We start from the raw sequence: 22,915 nt of genomic DNA on the forward strand, positions 1-22,915 counted from the left end.
GTTGAGATCCTAAACTTTCTCGACTACTTTGATCAGGTGTGGATGTCTTTGACATAACCAGTATTTGTTGTCTATACCTAATTGCCGTTATGGTGACCAGCAGCTTGCACAGATGCGGTCCATATCATATAGGTACAGCCACGATGCTGTTTTGAAGGGGTTTTTAGGATCTTGATGTGACAACATTAAAGAATGGCAATATAGTTCCAGGTCATGCTGGTGTATAATGATTTGGAAGGAAATTTGCAGACTGCTGTTGCCATGCATCTGCTGTCCTTGTCTTTTTAAATGATTCAGGTTGGTGGTTTGGAAGTTGCTTGCAAAAGAACCCTTTCACTCTTTAGCATTAATCAGTTCTCTTTTATCTGTCCTTTCAATTGTGGGGCAATAGCCTCGGAAATGTACACCATGCTAAATGTGCATATCCAGAATATAATCTACAATCTCTTTACTATTTAGATATATGAATTTTTAAATTATTCATTTTTTGTTCTGAAGCATGCAAGCTTTGTCAGCTGTATATTTAACTCTGGAATATATCAAATGACGAAGATCTGATAAGGAAACAATCCTTAATCATAGTACCATATGCTCAATGAGTTGAAGAACCTAATTGTATTTTCTATGTATCTTTGCTTGGACGATGTTTGTACATTCATATCTTTCTCAGTAGTGAAAAATTATTTTACAGAAGTTGTTCTTTTGCTGCAGATTTGCTCATGAATTGTCTCACTGGAAAAGCATTGGCTGGCTGTGTGGACAGGAAGTCTTTTGAGTTCCGGGTTTCTGAGGACACTGCAGCACTTATAGATATCGCATTGGGTACCTCAGTAGAACCAGGGTACAAAATCTGGAACCGAATGCAGGTTTACGCCAACAGCAATGGTAACTTTCAACTGTTGTATAATTTCATCCAATGTTGTTTTATCCCTTGTCTAGCTTTTTTGAATGTTAGTTCTATTGTTTTGATGTGATTCACTGCAAATCATGTAATTAGTTGAACTGAACTTTGATAGATTTAATCTCATTATGAAATGCTTCGAATTAATTCCTTTTTAATTGGAGCTGAAATTTTAGCTGCTTGTGAACAGGAAAGGTAGTTAATGGCATGGGTTTAGTTAACAGCATTCTGTATAATTTGATAACCCATGCTGCTTTGAAAAAGAGGTATTATCCCCAGTAGATTGAGTTGTGTCGATTAAATTATTCCACGAATTTGAGCAGCTCCGAACTGGGAATTCATGAAGCAATGGGGACCATTAGCAGCGACAGAATTGTATTCAACCTTTAACTTGTAATACAACTGAACATCATTTCCTTTACTTTTATAATTTCCACCCTCCTCCTCAGTGAGTAGGGGAGGACAGCAACAGACATATTGAAAAATGACATGCCAAATTGAAACCTCAAAAACGTCTAACATCCTGAAAAAACAGAACCAGAATGCAATAGACAGTGTTAAGTAATTTCATGACCAACAGATCAGATCAAAGTTCTTTAGTTCTGCTGTGTCCAGTCATGAATGGTAGTGGAGAATGAAATAATGAGCTGAAGGAGGAGGTTCCACAAATATTGTCATGATGGGGGAGCTCAGCATATCAGTACAAAATACAAGGCTGCAACACCTGCGATCATAATAAGCCAGAACTGACTGACTGATTCATCTCAGGCTTCTCCTGAGGGCCTCAGCATCCAATATGTCAGACTTCTACAAGTGATTCTTCCCAAGTGATATCAAGGAAAAGCTGTCGGAACTGGATACAATAAAGGGTCTGGGCTCCAACTATATCCTGGATGTATCACTGGTCGTTTGTGTTCTAGAACTTAGCCTTGTCCCTCACCAAGCTGTTCGCATAGTTACATCACTGGCATCTGTCTCGCAATGTGGAAAATTGGCCATGTGTATCCTGTCCACAAAAATTGATGAATTTGTTTCTCTTCCCCATATTCCATGCACACTCAATACCCATAATCACTGCTGTTCCTTGGCAGTTAACTTTCTGTCCCTTGAGTTTAATTTCTGCCATGCTACATAATAAAACTGAATTTATTAAATCTGGTTATTTATTGGTTGGGCTCAAGAATTTATCATTAAATTTGTACATTGAAGGTTACTTTAAATAAACTAATTTGATTGGTAGTTAAGAATTGCGTAAGTAGTATTCTGATTACATTAAGCAATTGTTTGATTTGCTTTGTTTCAGAATGGGAACATGGTACAAATGGAGATCACTTGTTGGACACAGTGTCCCGATTTGTTCTTGCAGTATTACTCAAGCACACGGGCTTATTTCAAGAGGCGTGCAAAGATGACCGGTAATTTCAGTAAATGTAAAAAAGAACGGGCATGCTCCTCTGAAGGAAAAAGGAAGGACCTCAAATTTAGAGCTATCTGGTTGACTAAACTTTAGAGATTAAAATGAAACAGAAAAAGGAAGCTTATGATACATGACTTTTTCATACTAGAGTAAAGAACCAAGCTGAATAGTAAAAGTACAGAGGAGAGCTAAAAAGTAAAACAAGAGGGTGAAGATGGAGCATGAGAATAGATTATTAAAAATGGAGACATAGGAACAGGAGTAGGCCATTCGGCCCATTGAGCCTACCCCCCCAATTCAATACAGTTTTGGCTGATTGAATACTTCAGTGCATTTCAGCACCTCATCTCCATGTTCCTGTATGTTGGTCCATTGGTCATCAGAAATGTATTAAAGGCTGAGTTTGCACAGCCCTCTGTAATAGAGAACAGCAAAGGTTCACAACCTTATGTATAGAAAAAAGTCTCCTCATCTCTGACCTAACTAGCATCTCCCTTATTTTTGAGTAGTGACTCTGGCCCTAGACCTTTCACCCAGGAGATAGATTTTTGCTGATATCTACCCTCTCCAGCTCTTTAAGTATTTCAGTGGGATCACCTCTCATTCTTCAAAACTCTAGATGATACAGACCCAGTTTGCCCAATATCTCTTTGTGGTCTTGTGAATCTTCATTATACTCCTCTATGACAATAATATCTTCCCTGAAAACAGGACTCCAAAACTGCAAGCAGTGCTCCAAGTGTGGGCTAACTAAGCTAATATACAATTGAAATAAGACTTATTACTCCTGTATTCAAATCCTCTTGCAATAAAGGTCAATATTCCATTTGCTTTCCTAAACATTTGTTGTACCTGCATGTTAGCCTTCAGTGATTTATCAATAAGGACAACTAGGTTCCTTTGTACATCCACCCTTTTCTATCCTCTCACCATATAAATACTCCACACATCAGTTTCTCTTACTGAAGTGGATAACACCAGATGTTTCCACATGATATTCCATCTGCCGTGTTCTTGCCTCATTCACTGTCTGTCCAAATTCTCCTTAATCTGCTTTACATCTTCCTCAAACACACATCCTCTCAACTTTATATCACCCATAATTTGAGAATATTACGTTTGGTTCCTAGCTCCAATTCATTGAAATACATTAAGAACAGTTGGGCCCAAGTTCTGATCAGTGCAGTATCCCACAAGTCACAGCTGCCAACATAAGAATGGTCCATTTATTCATATTGTTTTCTGTCTGTTACCCAATCATTTAATTCAGATCAGAACATTACTACTTATCCTATGAGTTTTAATTTTACTAACCAGCTTTCTGTGAGGTCTCTATCAAAGCTTATCTGAAAATACCATGGCCATCTGTTTTCCTTTGTCTATTTTGTTAGTAGCATCTTCAAAAAAAAACACCCAAGTTCATTAAACACACAATTTTGCAGTTCCAAATCAATGCTGACTGTGCCCAAACAGATCGTTATCAACCAGATGTCCATTCATCCCAACTTTTTTAATTGGTTCTACTATCTTCCTGAGTATTGAAGTACGGCTAACAGGTCTATAGTTCACAGTTTTTTTTTTCTCTTGCTCCCTTCTTAAGAGTAGGATGTACCTTTCTATTCACAGAAATCATACCACAATCTGTATAAGTTTAGAAGATGCAACAATGCATTGACTAGCCACCTCCTTCAACAGTCTGGAAGATAGACCATCGGGTCCTGAGATTTCACTAACTTTCAGCCCCATTAGTTTCTCCGCTGCAAACTTTTTACTGATAATAATTTCCTTTAACTATTCATTGTGACAAGCCACTTGGATTTCAAGTTTTGGGAAATTTCTAGTATCAGTATAAGTGCTTGGGAGCCTCCTGTGAAGCGCTTCTGTGGTGTTTCCTCCGGCATTTATAGTGGCCTGTCCCTGCCGCTTCCGGTTGTCAGTTTCAGCTGTCCGCTGTAGTGGCCGGTATATTGGATCCAGGTCTATGTGTTTGTTGATGGAGTTTGTGGATGAGTGCCATGCTTCTAGGAATTCCCTGGCTGTTCTTTGTTTTGCTTGCCCTATAATGGTAGTGTTGTCCCAGTCAAATTCATGTTGCTTGTCGTCTGCGTGTGTGGCTACTAGGGATAGCTGGTCGTGTCGTTTCGTGGCTAGTTGATGTTTGTGGGTGCGGATCGTTAGCTGTCTTCCTATTTGTCCTATATAGTGTTTTGTGCAGTCCTTGCATGGGATTTTGTACACTACATTAGTTTTGCTCATGCTGGGTATCGGGTCCTTCGTTCTGGTGAGTTGTTGTCTGAGTGTGGCTGTTGGTTTGTGTGCTGTTATAAGTCCTAGTGGTCGCAGTAGTCTGGCTGTCATTTCAGAGATGTTCTTGATGTATGGTAGTGTGGCTAGTCCAATGGGTTGCGGCATGTCCTCGTTCCGTTGTCTTTCCCTTAGGCATCTGTTGATGAAATTGCGAGGATATCCGTTTTTGGCGAATACCTTGTATAGGTGTTCCTCTTCCTCTTTTTGCAGTTCTGGTGTGTTGCAGTGTGTTGTGGCCCTTTTGAATAGTGTCTTGATGCAACTTCGTTTGTGTGTATTGGGGTGGTTGCTTTCATAGTTCAGGACTTGGTCTGTGTGTGTGGCTTTCCTGTGTACCTTAGTGGTGAATTCTCCGTTTGGTGTTCTCTGTACCCTCACGTCTAGGAATGGGAGTTGGTTGTCCTTTTCTTCCTCTCTCGTGAATCGGATTCCTGTGAGTGTGGAGTTGATGATCCGGTGTGTTTTCCATGTTTTTAATGATTACAAAGGTGTCATCAACGTATCTGACCCAGAGTTTGGGTTGAATTTGTGGTAACTGTTTGTTCTAACCTTTGCATTACTGCTTCTGCTATGAGTCCTGAGATCGGTGAGCCCATGGGTGTTCCGTTGATTAGACCTGGACCATAGAACAGGCTGTCACCATAGGTCAGAACAGGACTACACACCGCAAAAAAACGGCACTAAAAGAAAAAATGGCCAAACTAACACACAACAAAGAGGACACCATAACACACACCTGGGTTAAAAACCTCTCCCACAGACAGCTCACAGACACGGAAAGAACAATACTGGCCAAGGGACTCAACTACAACCACAGGGACGCCAAGACAGCAGACTTCCTAGCAGCACTAGAATGTACACTCAGGAACAATGGACTGACAGAAGAGACACAACAAACAGTGAGACAAAGTATCATACCACTAATAACAAGGAAAAGACAAACACATAACCTCAACACCAAGGAGAGGGAAGCACTGAAATCACTAAGAAACGATAAGAACATAATCATACTACCAGCAGACAAAGGCAGAATGACGGTCATCCTGGACAAAGCAGAGTACATCCAAAAAGCACAACAACTACTTGCAGATATCAACACCTACCAAAAGAGGGAGTTTGACCCCACCCCACAGCTCACCAATAGGATAAACAACACACTGAGGAACCTACAAAAAAACAGACAGATAACCAGGTCTGACCTAAAAAGAATGAAACCTGAAAGCAACAACACCCCCAGATTCTATGGACTACCTAAAGTGCACAAACCAGACATCCCACTCAGACCCATAGTATCACTACCAGGGACACCATCACACAAACTGGCGAAAGAACTACAGCAGAAACTGAAACCCTGATCAGCGGATCCAGACACTCTATACAATCAACACAGGAATTCTTGGACATCATCAGAAATATACACATAGACAAGGAAGAAACCATGATCTCATTCGACGTAACGGCACTGTTCACCTCTATTGACAAAGCCCTAGCCAGAGAAACAATAGCCAACCTGCTGAACAGACATAACAGATAAAAGGACGTTGAACCCATCAACAAAGACGGTATACTTAAACTACTGGACTTGTGCCTCACAACACACTTCACATTCAACAACCAGATATACGAACAAATCAACGGAACACCCATGGGCTCACCGATCTCGGGACTCATAGCAGAAGCAGTAATGCAAAGGTTAGAACAAACAGTCTTACCACAAATTCAACCCAAACTCTGGGTCAGATACGTTGATGACACCTTTGTAATCATTAAAAACACGGAAATAGAGAATACACACCGGATCATCAACTCCACACTCACAGGAATCCGATTCACGAGAGAGGAAGAAAAGGACAACCAACTCCCATTCCTAGACGTGAGGGTACAGAGAACACCAAACGGAAAATTCACCACTAAGGTACACAGGAAAGCCACACACACAGACCAAGTCCTGAACTATGAAAGCAACCACCCCAGTACACACAAACGAAGTTGCATCAAGACACTATTCAAAAGGGCCACAACACACTGCAACACACCAGAACTGCAAAAAGAGGAAGAGGAACACCTTTACAAGGTATTCGCCAACAACAGATATCCTCGCAATTTTATCAACAGATGCCTAAGGGAGAGACAACAGAACGAGGACATGCCGCAACCCATTGGACTAGCCACACTACCATACATCAAGAACATCTCTGAAATGACAGCCAGACTACTGCGACCACTAGGACTTATAACAGCACACAAACCAACAGCCACACTCGGACAACAACTCACCAGAACGAAGGACCCGATACCCAGCATGAGCAAAACTAATATAGTGTACAAAATCCCATGCAAGGACTGCACAAAACACTATATAGGACAAACAGGAAGACAGCTAACGATCCGCATCCACGAACATCAACTAGCCACGAAACGACACGACCAGCTATCCCTAGTAGCCACACACGCAGACGACAAACAACATGAATTTGACTGGGACAACACTACCATTATAGGGCAAGCGAAACAAAGAACAGCCAGGGAATTCCTAGAAGCATGGCACTCATCCACAAACTCCATCAACAAACACATCGACCTGGACCCAATATACCGGCCACTACAGCGGACACTGAAACTGCCAACCGGAAGCGGCAGGGACAGGCCACTATAAATGCCGGAGGAAACACCACAGAAGCGCTTCACAGGAGGCTCCCAAGCACTTATACTGATACTAGAAATTTCCCAAAACTTGAAATCCAAGTGGCTTGTCACAATGAATAGTTAAAGGAAATTATTATCAGTAAAAAGTTTGAAGCGGCAGGGACAGGCCACTATAAATGCCGGAGGAAACCCCACAGAAGCGCTTCACAGGAGGCTCCCAAGCACTGAGGATGTCACCTAGACAGGGGACGAAACGTTTGCAACAAAAACGTCCAGCTCGGCGAACAGAACCACAGCAACGAGCACCCGAGCTACAAATCTTCGCACAAACTTTGAGTATCAGTATAAACTTCTCTGCCATTTCTATTTTCTTCATTATAAATTCTCCTGACTGTGCTTGTAATGGAGCCATGAGACCATAAAATATAGGCGCAGAAGTGGACCATTCAACCCATCAAGTCTGTTCCACCATTTGATCATGGTTGATATGTTTCTCAACACCATTCTCCTCCATTCTCCCCATTCCTTTTGATCCTCTCACTAATCAAGAATCTATCTATTTTGTCTTAAATACACTCACTGCGTCAATGGGTTCCACAGATTCACCACCCTCTAGCTGAAAAAATTCCTCTGCATCTCAGTTCTGAAGGCTCATGCCTTCACTTTGAGGCTGTACCTTGGGTCCTTGTCTGTCTTACTAGTGGAAACATCTTCTCCACCTCTGTTGAGGCTTCTCGGTGTTCTATAAATTTCAGTGAGATTCCCTCTCATCCTTCTAGACTCCATTGAGTACAGACTCAGAGTCTTCAACTCCTCCTCATACACAGGCCCTTCATTCCTGGGATCATTGTTGTGAACTTCCTCTGGAGCCTGTCCAAGGGCAGCATGTCCTTTCTTAGATATGGAGTCCAAAACAATGTACAACATTCCAAATGTGGTCTGATCAGACTCTTGTACATCCCCACTCTTGCCCCCTCAATTAATGCCAACATTGCACTTGCCTTCAAAATTGCCACCCTCTGCCCTTGATTCTGACCCTCCTACCCTATGCCATCTCAAACCTGATAAACAGCACCTCCCACCTTATCTTTAGCTTAGAATAAGTCTGGCATGTAAGTAGAAAGAATGCAACTTCAGCAATATATGAGCTGACATCCAACCATATAGAACCAAATGGTTGGGAAATGGGGAAAAAATGTCAGGACAGGGAAATAAAACCATTTGTCTTTTTTTTCAAAAAGTGATTTGTTTATTAGTGATTTGTCTTTACGTCAGAAGCATGGTGCAGGCATATTTCCATATGTCACATTTTTGGCATGATTCTTGGGTAATGGCCACATCTTTTTATTTTTGGACCATAATAAGAAAAGAATTCTGACTTGAACCAAGGAAACTGTCAAATGAGATGTTATAGTTTTCAATGATTTCTAGCACCTTTTTTTGCATTGTATTTGCACTGTTATTTTGTTCAGCAGTGGAGGGAGGATTGCTGGATTCATCAGCATGATGGGTTTGTGTTCAGGACAGCTTTGCTCTGAGTGTGTTGATATTTTGTTACAATCGGGGTCAGTTGAGGGAGTCAGGAGTATTCAGCATGATAGCAACTCTCTGGCTTCTGGGCAGTTGGACAGTCTGCATGTGGATGATAGAGCCTCCACACCTTTAAATAGGCAGCAGTATCTTTCTGCTTGAAGAGAAGTTACAAAGAATTGGAGATAACCAGTATATCTCTCACCAGTTCCTTATAAGCTGCTGCCTCTGACAGTGACTTGAAATTTAAAGGGTTTAGAAAGGATTTACAAAGATGTTACCAGGGCTGGAGGGTTTGAGCAATGGGGAGAGGCCAGGGCTACTTTCCGTGGAGATTGGAGGCTGAGGGGTGACCTTATAGAGGTTTATAAAATCATGAGGGGCATCAAATAGGATAAATGGACTAGGTCTTTTCCCTGGGGTGGGGGAGTCCAAAACTAGAGGGCATAAGTTTAAGATGAGAGGGGCAAGATATAAAAGGGACCTAAGGGGTAACTTTTTCACGCAGAGGGTGATGCGTGTGTGGAATGAGCTGGCAGAGGAAGTGGAGGAGGCTAGTTCAATTACAACATTTAAAAGGCATCTGGATTGGTATATGAATAGGAAGGGATTAGAGGGATATGGGACAAATGGGACTAGATTAATTTAGGATATCTGGTCGGCATGGACAAGTTGGACCAAAGGGTCTATTTCCATGCTGTTCATCTCTATGACTGAAAGATTGAGTAATTAATGTGCGAACTGCTCTTTGTTTACAGTAAAGAACTGAAAGGACTTGGAAAGAAAGATCAGAATGAGTGAGAGTAGACCTCGTTGAATCCTATGGACTGGTGCTGTTGGACTATTTTTCCTTTTTGATTTTCTTTTGTCCATAGCATCTTTTTTTTGTTTGTCTGTCTGCATAGGGGTTTTAAAAATGGGTAGGTTTTGAATTGAGGAGTTATAAGTTGCTAACTTTTCTTTGTTTGTATGTGATTAAAACTGATTTATTTGCAATACATTTGTTTCTTGTTTAGTGTTGAAACATGGTTAGTTTATTTTATGTTTTTAGATTAGATTAGATTACTTACAGTGTGGAAACAGGCCCTTCGGCCCAACAAGTCCACACCGACCCGCCGAAGCGCAACCCACCCATACCCCTAATTACCTAACACTAAGGGCAATTTAGCATGGCCAATTCACCTAACCTGCACATCTTTGGACTGTGGGAGGAAACCGGAGCACCCGGAGGAAACCCACGCAGACACGGGGAGAACGTGCAAACTCCACACAGTCAGTCACCTGAGTCGGGAATTGAACCCGGGTCTGTGGCGCTGTGAGGCAGCAGTGCTAACCACTGTGCCACCGTGCCGCCCATATGTTGATATGTTTATTAGACAGGAAAGTAGGTGACAGTCCTGAGAGTACTTTTAACTCAAATGGCAGTGCAGTTTCTCAAGACACATTCTTTCATAGCAACTATTCGCTCTTGAAATAAATAATTTCTTGGAGGACAGGTAAAAGCACAGCACATTATTGTGAACCTGGAATTACATGTGGGCCAAGCCAGGTGAAGATGGTAGATTTCTTCCCTTTAAAGGACATTAGTAAACGAGAGTTGTTTTTCACAAGAATTAATGATGACTTAGATGTCACCATGACTGAGAATAACTTTTAGTACCAGATATTATTAATCTCATTTAAATTCAACCTGCTGAGATTTGAACCCATGACCCCGTACCCTTAGCCTGAGCATCTGGATTACTAGTCCAGTGGCACTGACTACTCTCTGGTATTTCTCCATCTTTTGGCACATACAAGACTTACAGTTTCACTCAAAAACAAATAATTTGCTCGATGCTTCTTATTGTATTTGCAGGTGCCAACCCAGTGAGAGACTTGTGGAAATATATCAATGTGTCTACAAGGTTAGAAGTACACTTCTGGCTCAAACGAATGCTGCCTATAATACTGCAAATGTGCAGCTGCCCACTTGGCCCAGACAGGTAAAAGATTGAACTAATGTTGATGTATACACATATTTGAACATAAAAAGAAGGAGCAAGACAAGGACATTTGGCCCCTCGAACCTGCTCCACCATTTAATAAGGTCATGGCTAGTCTGTTTGTAATCTCAAATCTGTATTCCTATCTACCCCTGACAACTGTTTACTCCACTGCTTATAAAGAATTTATCCACCTATGCCTTAAAAAAATGGAAATACTCTACTTTCACTGCATTTTGAGGAAGAGAGTTCCAAAGACCTGTTACCTTCTGAGAGTAAAACCTTTGCCTCATTTTGTCCCCTTCACATCAATCCTCTCAAGACCCCATATGTATGTTTCATTCAAGTCCTCTTTGCACTTTCAAACCCTAGCATACATAAGCCTAGCCTGTTCAACCTTTCAACGTAAGATAACCTGCAAATTCCAGGTTTAGTTTAGTAAACGTGTGAATTGTTTCCAATGTATTGACGTCCTCTTTTAAATAAATCATTGTGCTCCAAGTGCAGTCTCACCTGTGCTCTGTACAACTGAAGTATAATCTATTTACTTCTGTATTCCGTTCCCCTCATAGAACATAGAAAAGTACAGCACAGAAAGGACCCTAAGGCCCACGATGTTGTGCCGAGACTTAATCCTAATGTAAAATATACGTACCCCTCAACTCACTGCTATCCATGTGCATGTCCAGCAGTCGCTTAAATGTCCCCAATGACTTCACTTTACCACCTCAACTGGCAATACATTCCATGCATTCACAACTCTCTGTGTAAAGAACCTACCTCCTTTATACCTTCCTCCGAATATCTTCAAACTATGACTTCTCGTACAAGTCAATCCTGCCCTGGGGAAAAGTCTCTGGCTATTGACTCTATCTATCCCTCATTATTTTGTATACCTCGATCAGGTCTCCTCTCGTCCTCCTTCTCTCCAGAGAGAAAAGTCCAAGCTTATTCAATCTTTCTTCATAAGGCAAGCCCTCCAGTCCAGGCAGCATCCTGGTAAACCTTCTTTGCACCCTCTCCAAAGCCTCTATCTTTCCTATAGTAGGGCGACCAGAACTGGACACAATGATCCAAGTGTGGTCTCACCAGGGATTTGTAGAGCTGCAGCAAAACCTCACGGCTCTTAAACTTGATACCCCTGTTAATGAAAGCCAAAACACCATATGTTTTCTTAACAACCCTATCCACTTGGGTGGCAACTTTGAGGGATCTATGTACTTGCACACCCAGATCCCTCTGTTCCTCCACTCTGCCAAGAATCCTGTCTTTAATCCTATATTCAGCATTCGAGATCGACCTTCCAAAATGCATCACTTCTCATTTATCCAGGTTGAACTCCATCTGCCATTTCTCAGCCCAGCTCTGCATCCTGTCTATGTCACAGTGCAGCCTGCAGTAGCCTTCTCTACTATCAACAACACCTCCAACCTTTGTGTCACCTGCAAATTTACTAACCCACCCCTCAACATCCTCATCCAAGTCATTTATAAAAACTACAAAGAGCAGATGCCCAAGAGCATAGCCCTGTGGGACCCCACTCAACCCTGTCCTCCAAGCAGAATATTTTCCATCTACAACCACTCTCTGCCTTCTGTCAGCTAGCCAATTCTGAATCCAGATAGCCAAATCTCTCTATATCCCATACTTCCTGACTTTTATGAATGAGCCTACCATGGAGAACCCTATCAAATGCCTTGCTGAAATCCATATACACCACACCCACTGCTCGACCATCATCGACCTGTCTTGACACCTCCCCAAAGAACTCAATAAGATTTGTGAGGCATGCCCTGCCCCTCACAAAGCCATGCTGACTGCCTTTAATCACACTATGCTTTGCCAAAGAGTCATAAATCCTATCCCTCAGAATTCTTTCCACAACTTTGCTGACCACCGACGTAAGACTGACTGGTCTGTAATTGTCAGGGATTTCCTTATTACCCTTCTTGAAAAGAGGAACAACATTCGCCTCCTTCCAATCCTCCGGTACAACTCCCATGGAGAGTGAGGACGCAAATATCCTCGCCAGCGGCTTAGCAACCTCCTTTCTCGCTTCCCGGAGCAGCCTAGGATAAATCTGGTCTAGCCCTGGGGATTTATCAATCTTAATGTTTTCCAAAATTTCTAGCTCATCAACTTCATCAATCTTGATCTGGTCAAGACTGTATTCTAGCTCCTCAAAGTTTTCATTTACAACAAGTTCCCTTTTCTTGGTGAAAACCGAAGCAAAAAACTCATTTAAGGCTTCCCCTATATGCTTAGACCCCACGCACAAGTTCCCTCCGCTATCCCTGATCGGCCCTACCTTCTCCTTGAGCATTCTTTTATTCCTCACGTATGAGTAAATGCCTTTTGGTTCTCCCTAATCCGTGTTGCCAAGCCTTTTTCCTGCCCCCTCCTGGCTCTCCTCAGTCCGTTTCTGAGTTCCTTTCTAGCAAGCCTGTAATCCTCTAAAGCTGTGCTAGATCCTTGCTTCCTCCACCTTATGTAAGTTGCCTCCTTCTTTTTGACGAGAAGTTCCTCTGTTCTCGTCATCCAAGGTTCCTTAATCTTACCCCTCCTTGCCTGTCTCAGAGGAACAAATTTGTGCATTACTCGCAACAACTGCTCCTTAAATAGTCTCCACATGTCTGCTGTGCCCTTTCTGTGGAACAATTGCTCCCAGTCTGTACTTCCCAACCCCTGTCTGATAGCGTCATAATTTCCTTTTCCCCAATTAAATATCTTCTCTCGGTAACTGCTCCTTTCACTCTCCAAGGTTATGCTAAATGTGAGGCAGTTGTGATCACTTTCACCAAAGTGCTCTCCCACTGCGAGATCTGACACCTGTCTTGGCTCGTTGTTGAGCACCAAATCCAAAATGCCCTCTCCCCTCATTGGTCTGTCTACATTCTGAGTAAGGAAACCCTCCTGAACACACCTGACAAAAACAGCTCCATCCAAACCATCTGCACTAAGGAGGTTCCAGTCAATATTGGGAAAGTTGAAGTCACCCATAACAACAACCCTGCTACTTTTGCCTTTTTCCAGAATCTGCCTGCCTATGAGATCTTCAATCTCTCTACTGCTATTAGGTAGTCTGTAGAAAACCCCCAATGCGGTGGCTGTTCCCTTGCTGTTCCTAACTTTTACCCGTACTGACTCTGTAGACAAACCTTCCTCAACAACCTTCGTTTCTGTAGCTATGATGCGCTCTCTAATTAGCAATGCTACACCCCCTCCTCTTTTCCACCCTCTCTGTTCTTTTTAAATGTTCTAAACCCTGGAACATCAAGCAACCAGTCCTGTCCCTGTGAAACCCACATCTCCATTATGGCCACAACATCGTAGCCCCAAGTACTGATCCATGCTCTAAGTTTGTCACTCTTATTCTGGACACTCCTTGCATTAAAGCAGACACACTTTAACCGATCCCTATGTTTAATCATGTGAGAAACCTTCCTGATTGACAGGATATATTCAATCTATGTGTCCTGTCTGCAACTGTCCCCCTCTCAGACATGTGGCTCTGATTCCCACCCCCCTGCCAAACTAATTTAAACCCTCCTGAATCACACGAGCAAATCTCCCACCCAGGACATTTGTACCCCTCCAGTTAAGGTGCAACCAGTCCTTCATGTACAGGTCCCACCTTCCCCAGAAGGTATCCCAATGGTCTAGGTATCTGAAGCCCTCCCTCCTGCACCAGCCTTGCAGCCACGCGTTAAGCTGCATTCACTGACTGTTCCTCATCTCACTATCTCGTGGCACCGGTAAGCAAACCTGAAATCACTACTCTACTCGTCCTGCTCTTCAGCTTCCAACTTAACTCTCTGTAGTCACTTTTCAGATCCTCAATCCCTTTCCTGGCTATATCATTGGTGCCAATATGTACCACGATGTCTGGCTGCTCACCCTCCCCCTTCAGAATCTTGTAAACCCAATCGGCGACATCCCGGACCCTGTCACCAGGGAGGCAACATACCTCCTGGGAGTTCCGTTCCTGACCACAAAATCTCCTGTCAATCCGTCTAACTATTGAGTCCCCTACCACTAGCGCTTTTCTATTTTCCCCCCCTCTTCCCTTCTGAGCCATAGTGCCAGGCTCAGTGCCAGAGACCTGACAACTATGGCTTGCCCCTGGTAGGCTGTCCCTACCAGCAGTATCCAAAACGATACACTTATTGCTGAGGGAAACGGCCACAGGGGATCCCTGCTCTGACCGTCGGTTCCCTTTCCTCCCCCTGATTGTAACCCAGCTGTCCTTATTCTGTATCTGAGGAGTGACCACCTCCCTGTACATCCTCTCAATTTCCCCCTCAGCCTCCCGAATGATCCGTACTTCATCCAGCTCCAGTTCCCTAACTCTGTTTTCAAGGAGCTGGAGTTGGGTGCGCTTCTCGCTGATGTAGTCGACAGAGACATGCGAAGTGCCTCTCACCTGCCACGTTCTGCAGGAGGAACAAGCAACTGCCCTAACATCCATATCCCACTATTTTGAAAGCCCACACAGAACTAAACAAAGGAAGAGAAGAAAAAAAACCTGAAAACTTACCTCGTTTACAGATTCTTAGTAAGGTTAGAGGAGGTGGGTGGGAGGGAGGCCCTACGGTGTAGGGTCTCTGGTTTAGATCTCACCCATTTAAAACCTTCCCAGAAGTCCTTTGCTCCTCCCTCGCACTTCTCGGCAAATGGAGGCCCTGACGCCTGAAGTAAGTGTTATAAACCATTAGGGAGAAAGTGAGGTCTGCAGATGCTGGAGATCAGAGATGGAAATGTGTTGCTGGAAAAGCGCAGCAGGTCAGGCAGCATCTAGGGAACAGGAGAATCGACGTTTTGGGCATTAGCCCTCCTGAAGAAGGGCTAATGCCCGAAACGTCGATTCTCCTGTTCCCTAGATGCTGCCTGACCTGCTGCGCTTTTCCAGCAACACATTTCCATTTATAAACCATTAGACTCACCTTCCCAGAAGTCCTTCACTCCTTCCTCGCACCTCTCGGCAAATGATAAACCACCTTCTCTCCAAACCCAATCTCTCCAATCTGTCGTGCTTACTGAAGTTTCTCATCATTCTTGTAAATCTCTTCTGCACTCTCATCAATCCTTCCTGTGGTGTGGAGCTCAGAACTGTGCTCAGTAGTCCAGCTGATGTATAACAAGTGTCTTGGAAAAGTTCAACATAACCTCCTCTCTCTCATGCTGTGCTTGATTAATAAAACTTAGGATACTACAAACTTTAACTGCTTTCTTGACCTCTCCTGCCACCTTCAGTAAACTATGCACATATATACCCAGCTCCCTCTGCACCTCTACCCCAGTAAATATTGTATCCTGAATTTGTGTTGTCTTTCCATGTTCTTCATTCCAAAATGCATCACCTTGCACTTATCTGCATTGAACTTCAAATGTACCACCTATCTGCCTGCTTTACCAACTGGTCTATCCTTTTGAGTTCTACACTGTCCTTGCAGTTTACAATTTTAATATCCTCTGTAAACTTTTAAATTTGTCCCCTGCACATCAAGGTCTAGAACATGAATGTATATCAGGAAAAGAAAAGGTTCAAATGCTGACCTTGAGATAACTCCGTTACTCCTTCACTTTGAAAAATATCTGTCAACTGCAGCTTTTTCCAATTGCTCGGTGTCCATGTTGCTACTATCTCTTTTATTCAACGAGATACTACCTTTCTCACAGAACTGTTGCATGGCAATGTATCAAGTGCCTTTTGAAAGTCCATGTACACCTCATCAACAACATTATCCTCACTGACCTTTTCAAAACAAAAAATCCAGCAAGTGAGTAAAAGAAGATTTACCCTTTAGTAATCCATTCTGGCTGCTGCTGATCAGCCCACATTATCCAATGTCTGTACTAAGTAAAAGGAAAATTATGCAGAGTGCCTCAATGAGTATTGCCCAGTTGCTCTGATTTCTAGAATTATGAAGTGCTTCGAGAGGTTAGTCATGGCTCGCATCAACCCTAGTTTACCAAATTGCCTTGATCCTTTGTAATTCACCCACAGGCACAAAAGGTCCACAGCGAACATCATCTCCCTTACCCTTCACTCATCCCCGGACCATCTTGATAACAAGGATACCTATGTTAGACTCCTCCTTATTGACCACAATTCTGCCTTCAACACCATAATTTGAAACAAACTCATCTCGAAACTGAGGCGTGGGTCTCAGCTGCCCCCTCTGTAATTGGATCTTCGACTCGCTGAACCATAGACCGCAATCAGTCAGAATACATCACAACACCTTCTCTACTATAATCCTCAACATTGGTGCACATTAAACTGCATACTCAGCCCCTTACTATATTCCATATAAACTAACGACTGTGTGGTCAAATTTCACCCAACCCCATGTACAAGTTTGCTGACACCACCATTTAGGTCAGATCTCAAACAATGATGAGATGGAATACAGGAAAGAGATTAAGCGCATAGTGGCATGGTATGAAGAGAAAATTTTTTCCAACTTCAGCAAAATGAAGGAACTGATCATTGGCTTCAGGAAGTGGAGTGGAGGGCACACCCCTGCATCAATGGTGCTGACGTGGAGATGGTCCACATCGTCAAGTTCCTGGGAATGATGATCACCAGCAATCTGTCCTGGTCCACCCATGTCAACACAAGGGCCAAAAAAGCTCAATGTCTCTACGTCCACCCTCACGTGTATTCAAAAGTTGAATACACGTACAACTCTATTCAGGAACAGCTTCTTCCCCACTATAACCAGATTCGTGAATGGTCCTCTCGGATGCCAATTCTGATCTCTCTCTTTGCACCTTCTCTGCATTGTATCACAGTATTCTGCATTCTGTTCTGCAACTTTTGTATGGTGTAATCTGCCTGTAGAGTAAACAAAACAATTTTTTTTAGATTAGATTTAGATTACTTTACCGTGTGGAAACAGGCCCTTCGGCACAACAAATCCACACCGACCCGCCGAAGCGCACCCACCCAGACCCATTCCCCTGCACCTAACACTGGGCAATTTAGCATGGCAAATTCACCTACCTGCACATTTTTGGACTGTGGGAGGAAACCCACGCAGACACTGGGAGAATGTGCAAACTCCACACAGACAGTCGCCTAAGACGGGAATTGAACCCGGGTCTCTGGCGCTGTGATGCACTAGTGCTAATCACTGTGCCACCGTGCCACTTTTCATTGGATCTCGTGACAATAAATCAATCAAGTCTATCCTGAATAATTGTTTCTAGAAGCTTCCCCTGCACTGAATTAAACTGACTGGTCTGTAATTACTGAATTTATCCTTGTTTTAATTCTGTGATGTCATCAACGCTCTACAATGCTGCCCAATTTGTTGTTGTAGGATTGAAGCCTTGGATGTCATAATAAGATGGCTTCAAGGGATCAGGCAATCTAGTGTTCCAACCTCTATTGAAAAGCAACATGCTCAAAGGTTAAGCAGGGAATATAAAAATTAATGAAAAATAACAATTAAATGTACTTGTTTTTGAACCAGGATTCAATATCTGCAATTCTCCAGCCTTCTGACACCTCTTCTCAGTCTAGAGTAGACTGAAATATTCTGGCCAGGGCCCCTGTAATTTCTGCTTTTAAGTCTTTCACCATTCTTGGATGCATTCTATCTGGTCCTGATTCCTTGTCACTTCCTTCTAATCAGTTTTGAACCATTCTACTTTGTTTGCTCTGCCACCATCACCTTCAGGGCAGTCAAGAATGAGCAATGAATGCTGACCTAGCCACTGATGTCCACATAGGAATAGGAGTAGGCCATTCAGCCCGTTGAGCCTGCTCCTCCATTCAGTAAGATCATCGCTGATCTGTGGCCTTCTGCCATCTTTCTGCCTTGGGCGTAAATCTATTGATACCCTGACTTAATATAAATTTGTCTGTCTCAGATTTAAATTTAACAATTGAGTTAGCATTGGCTGCTGTTTGAGGAAAAGAGTTCCAAACCTTTGCATGTTCGCTACTCTTTGCATGTAGAAGTCATTTCTCACATGTCTCCTGAATGGTCTAGCCCTAATTCTTAGACTATGTCCCTGGTCCTAGAATCATCAACCAGTGGAAATATAGTACCTACTCTGTCTTTCCCTGTTAATATCCTGAAGACCTTGATTAGATCACCTGTTAACTCTAAATTATATAGAATAAAGACCTAATTTTTCTAATCTCCCCCTTGTAACTTAACTCCTGAAGTCCAGGTATAATCCCAGGTATCAACCTGCACTGAATTCCCTCCAGGACTTCCTAAGGTGTGGTGCCCAGATCTACACTCAGTGCTCTACTCTAAGTGAGGCCTAACTAGCATTTTGTGTAATTGTAACATAATTTCTGCATCCCATCTTCCAGCCTTTTGGATATGAAGACCAGTATTCCATTAGTTGTCCTGATTATTTTCTGCACCTGTTATGGCATTTTAAAGATGTATGCACCTGAACCTCTAACATTCACTGCATTTAACTTTGTGCCTTCTTAAAAAAACCCCAATCTCTCCTCCTTCAGTCTGAAATGGATGACCTCACACTTGCGCATATGAAAATCCATCTGCCACAGCTTTGCCCATTCATCTTGTGTGTCAATATCCTGTTGTAATTCTGTGATGTCATCAACACTCTACAATGCTGCCCAATTTGTTCTTGTAGGATTGAAGCCTTGGATGTCATAATAAAATGGCTTAAGGGATTTTCTAGTGTTCCAACCTCTATTGGAAAGCAACATGCTCAAAGGTTAAGCAGGGAATATAAAAATTAATTAAAAATAACCATTAAATGTACTGCATTTGAAAACAATAATTGTTCAGTATGTTAAGTACACTATTAATTTTTAGCTTTCAGATGTCTCCGATAATGTTGAAGATGAACCGAGAGAAAGCTGTAGTACCACTGAGCAAACCGTGAATGTTAGACAATCAGAGGAACCACAGTACAACATGGAAAGAGAGATTGTACTGTTGGACACTGAGGACTTCCCAAAGATAAGCAGTGTGTATACTGAGATATAATTTTATTTGCCAGCTTTATAACTTTTCAATTTACCTTTCAGAAAGTCTGTAATTATTAACCCATATGTGAAAATGAATGTCTACAATAGGTGTAGCAAACTTTACAAAAATCCATCCTTCCGTAATGTTCCTTAAAATCATCAAAGCATTTTATTTCCTTATTGTGATTATAATCAGGACATTTCTTGATAAATAAGCTGTAATCGTTAGTCAGAATATGTATTTGTTAATGCAGAAACTCCTGAAACTTATAATGTAAAATCTGCATTTAAAATTTAAATGATTATTATATAGTGATTTAATATGGAGGAAAACATAAAATATAAAAACAATTTCTAAGTATTACAATGTTAATTCTTTTTTCCCAATCTGACAGAGGTTTTAGAGTGTTTCCTAGCCCGAAAGGCTGCTTGTCACCATGAAAATGAAACCGTATATGAATACTCAGGCACAAGTAGCCGGCCTAACAGTACAGGCAGTGTGGAAGCTCCAGAAGCCGAAAATACTCCGAAAGAAAAAAGAAGGGATTCAGAAGAGCAATATTCATTTATATCCATGTGCCATTATGTAATTTTACGCTGTGCCTTCCTCATTCTTGGAGTAAGGGCTGTGTGGCTGGCGAAAGGTTGGAAAGAAGAGCCAACACTAGCTACAACTAGGTCAGTCATTAAGGTTATCCCTTTTTCTCTCCCCTACACCTTCGTTTGTTCTTTCCATTTTCTCTCATTCATCTTATCTTTGCTTCCTGTCTTGTTTTATTCTGTCTCTCAGTTTAGAAGCTAAGATGGATTACGAAAAATTCTTTTTTTTCAAAATTAAAAAAGGTGAAAATGAATTGGTGCAAAATATTGTAGGTGTAGAATGCCAACCTTAATTTTTAAATTTTTTTTGTTTGAAGGATAAAGGGCAGACTGGAGGAGGCAGGAAGCTCCATATTTGAAGGCTATGATATGAGGTGCTGGTGTTGGACTGAGGTGGACCAGATCACACCACCAGACATCACACGACACAAGGTTATAGTACAACAAGTCTATTTGAAATCACAAGCTTTCACTTGACGAAGGAGCAGCGCTCTGAAAGCTTGTGACTTCAAAGGAACATGTTGGACGATAACCTGGTGTCATTTAACTTTTGATCATATTTGAAGGCACCGAAAACAATTTGAGTTCCTCTGAATGCTTTCTTATTTAATGCCAAAACAAATAAATGCTTCATACTTGGAAGATAATATCATAGGAATCCCTATGTGTGGAAAGAGGCTATTTGGTTCACTGAAAAGCTTACCACCCAGACCCAGCCTCCACCCTATCCCTGGAACCCTGCATTTACCACGACTCAGTCATTTAACCTGCACATGTTTGGACTGTGGGAGGAGACCAGAGCAACTGGAGGAAACACATGTAGAGACTGGGATAACGTGCAAATTCCACACACAATCACCCAAGACCAGATTCAAACCCCCATCCCTGAGCTGTGAGACAGCAGTGCTAACTGCTGAGCCACAAGTTGGTGCTTCTGTTTTTGTTTAGAAAGTATTTTAAAATACTAACACATTCTTTCCTCATAGGAAAGGAAATTCTATGCAAGAAGAGCAGTCATCTCGGGCAAGACTGAGACAGAATCAAAGTGACTGTGATGCAAGGAAGCAAGTGAATAAAGAAGTATGTGTTCCACACTCAGACCTTTACTGCAGTTTTCAAGCTATGGTGGCAAAAATATACTTATTGATCAGTTTTTATCAGTCTCCAATTATTTACTGAGCTGCTGCCTCATCAAATGCCTTGATTTATAAGGAAATAAACATTCACATATTAACTGTATTAGCCTCATTGCAAATGATTCTAGAGAAATTGGGGTTAAAGGCTGACAAATCCTGACGGGCTGACAATCTTCATCCCAGAGTAGTAGAGGAAGTGGCCCTGGAAATGTTGACTGCATTGGTGGTCACCTTTCAAAATTCCATTGACTCAGTTCATACAGCTTGTAGGTGGCAAATGTACTTCTTAATTTAAAAAAAGAAAGTGAGGGAAAACAGCGAATCACTGATCAATTATCCTAACATGGAGCAAATAACTAGAGTCTGTTGTAAAATACATGATAACAGCACACTTGGAAAGCATTAACAGGATTAGACAAAGGCAGCCTGAATTTATGAAAGTGAAATCAAAATGTAAGGTGACCAGACTGCTTACTATATTCAAGATGCTTGAAGGTAGGAGACAGACAGACGGTGGTCGTGGAGGTTTGCTCTTCGGACAGGAGGCCACAAGTGGTGTGCCATAAGGATCGGTGCTACTGCATTTTGTCATTTTTATCAATTATTGGGATGTGAATACAGGAGGTCTGGTTAGTAAGTTTGCAGATAACATCAAAATTGGTAGTGTGGTGAACAGTGAAGAAGGTTATCTCAGAGTAAATAGGATCTTGATCATATGGGCTAATGCACTGAGGAATGGCAGTTGACATTTAATTTAGATAACTATGAGGTGTTGCATATTGGTGGGGCAAATCAGGGCAGGAATCACACACTTAATGGTAAGGTCCTGGGGAGGTTTGCTAAACAAAGAGACCTTGGGATGCATGTTCCTCGTGTCTTGAAGGTAGAGTCACAGATGGACAAGGTAGTGTTGAAGGCGTCTGGTACACTTGCCTTTGTTGGCCAATGCATGGAGTAAAGTTGGGAGGTCATGTTGTGGCTATACAAGACATTGGTTAGACCACTTTTGGAACACTGCATTCAATTCTAGTCTCCCTGCTATTGGAAAGATGTTGTGAAACTTGAAATGGTTCAGAAAAGATTTACAAGGATGTTGCTAGGGTTGGAGGGTTTGAGCTATAGAGAGAGGCTGAACAGGCTGGGGCTGTTTTCTCTTGAGCATTGGAAGCTGAGGGATGACTATATAGAGGCATTTTAAATCATGAGGGGCATGGATAGGTTGAATAGACAAGGTATTTTCCCCAGGGTAACGGAGTCCTAAACTAGAGGACATAGGCATAAGGTGAGAGGAGAAAGATTTAAAAGGGACCTAAAGGGCAGTTTTTTCCACACAGGGTGGTGCAAGTTTGGAATGAGGCATCAGAGGAAGTGGTAGAGACTAGTAAAATTACAACATTTAAAAGGCATCTGGATGTATATATGAAT

General features: G+C 42.2%; 1 protein-coding gene across 3 annotated transcripts in view; it reads left to right on the forward strand.

Moving 5' to 3' along the window:
- Positions 1–22,915, forward strand: part of LOC122548398 (putative E3 ubiquitin-protein ligase HERC1) — a 377,691-nt gene that overhangs the window by 111,596 nt on the left and 243,180 nt on the right. For all 3 annotated transcript variants that reach the window (XM_043686981.2, XM_043687001.2, XM_043686991.2), the window contains exons 19-24: positions 712–885; positions 2,205–2,316; positions 10,660–10,786; positions 19,600–19,753; positions 20,150–20,432; positions 21,341–21,434. In XM_043686981.2, coding sequence (XP_043542916.2) covers positions 712–885; positions 2,205–2,316; positions 10,660–10,786; positions 19,600–19,753; positions 20,150–20,432; positions 21,341–21,434 — 944 coding nt within the window. The remainder of the gene's footprint in view (positions 1–711; positions 886–2,204; positions 2,317–10,659; positions 10,787–19,599; positions 19,754–20,149; positions 20,433–21,340; positions 21,435–22,915) is intronic.

Source organism: Chiloscyllium plagiosum, unplaced genomic scaffold, assembly GCF_037043375.1.
Source record: "Chiloscyllium plagiosum isolate Xiang-an unplaced genomic scaffold, Cpla_swu_hap1 HiC_scaffold_1, whole genome shotgun sequence".
Taxonomy (NCBI): domain Eukaryota; kingdom Metazoa; phylum Chordata; class Chondrichthyes; order Orectolobiformes; family Hemiscylliidae; genus Chiloscyllium; species Chiloscyllium plagiosum.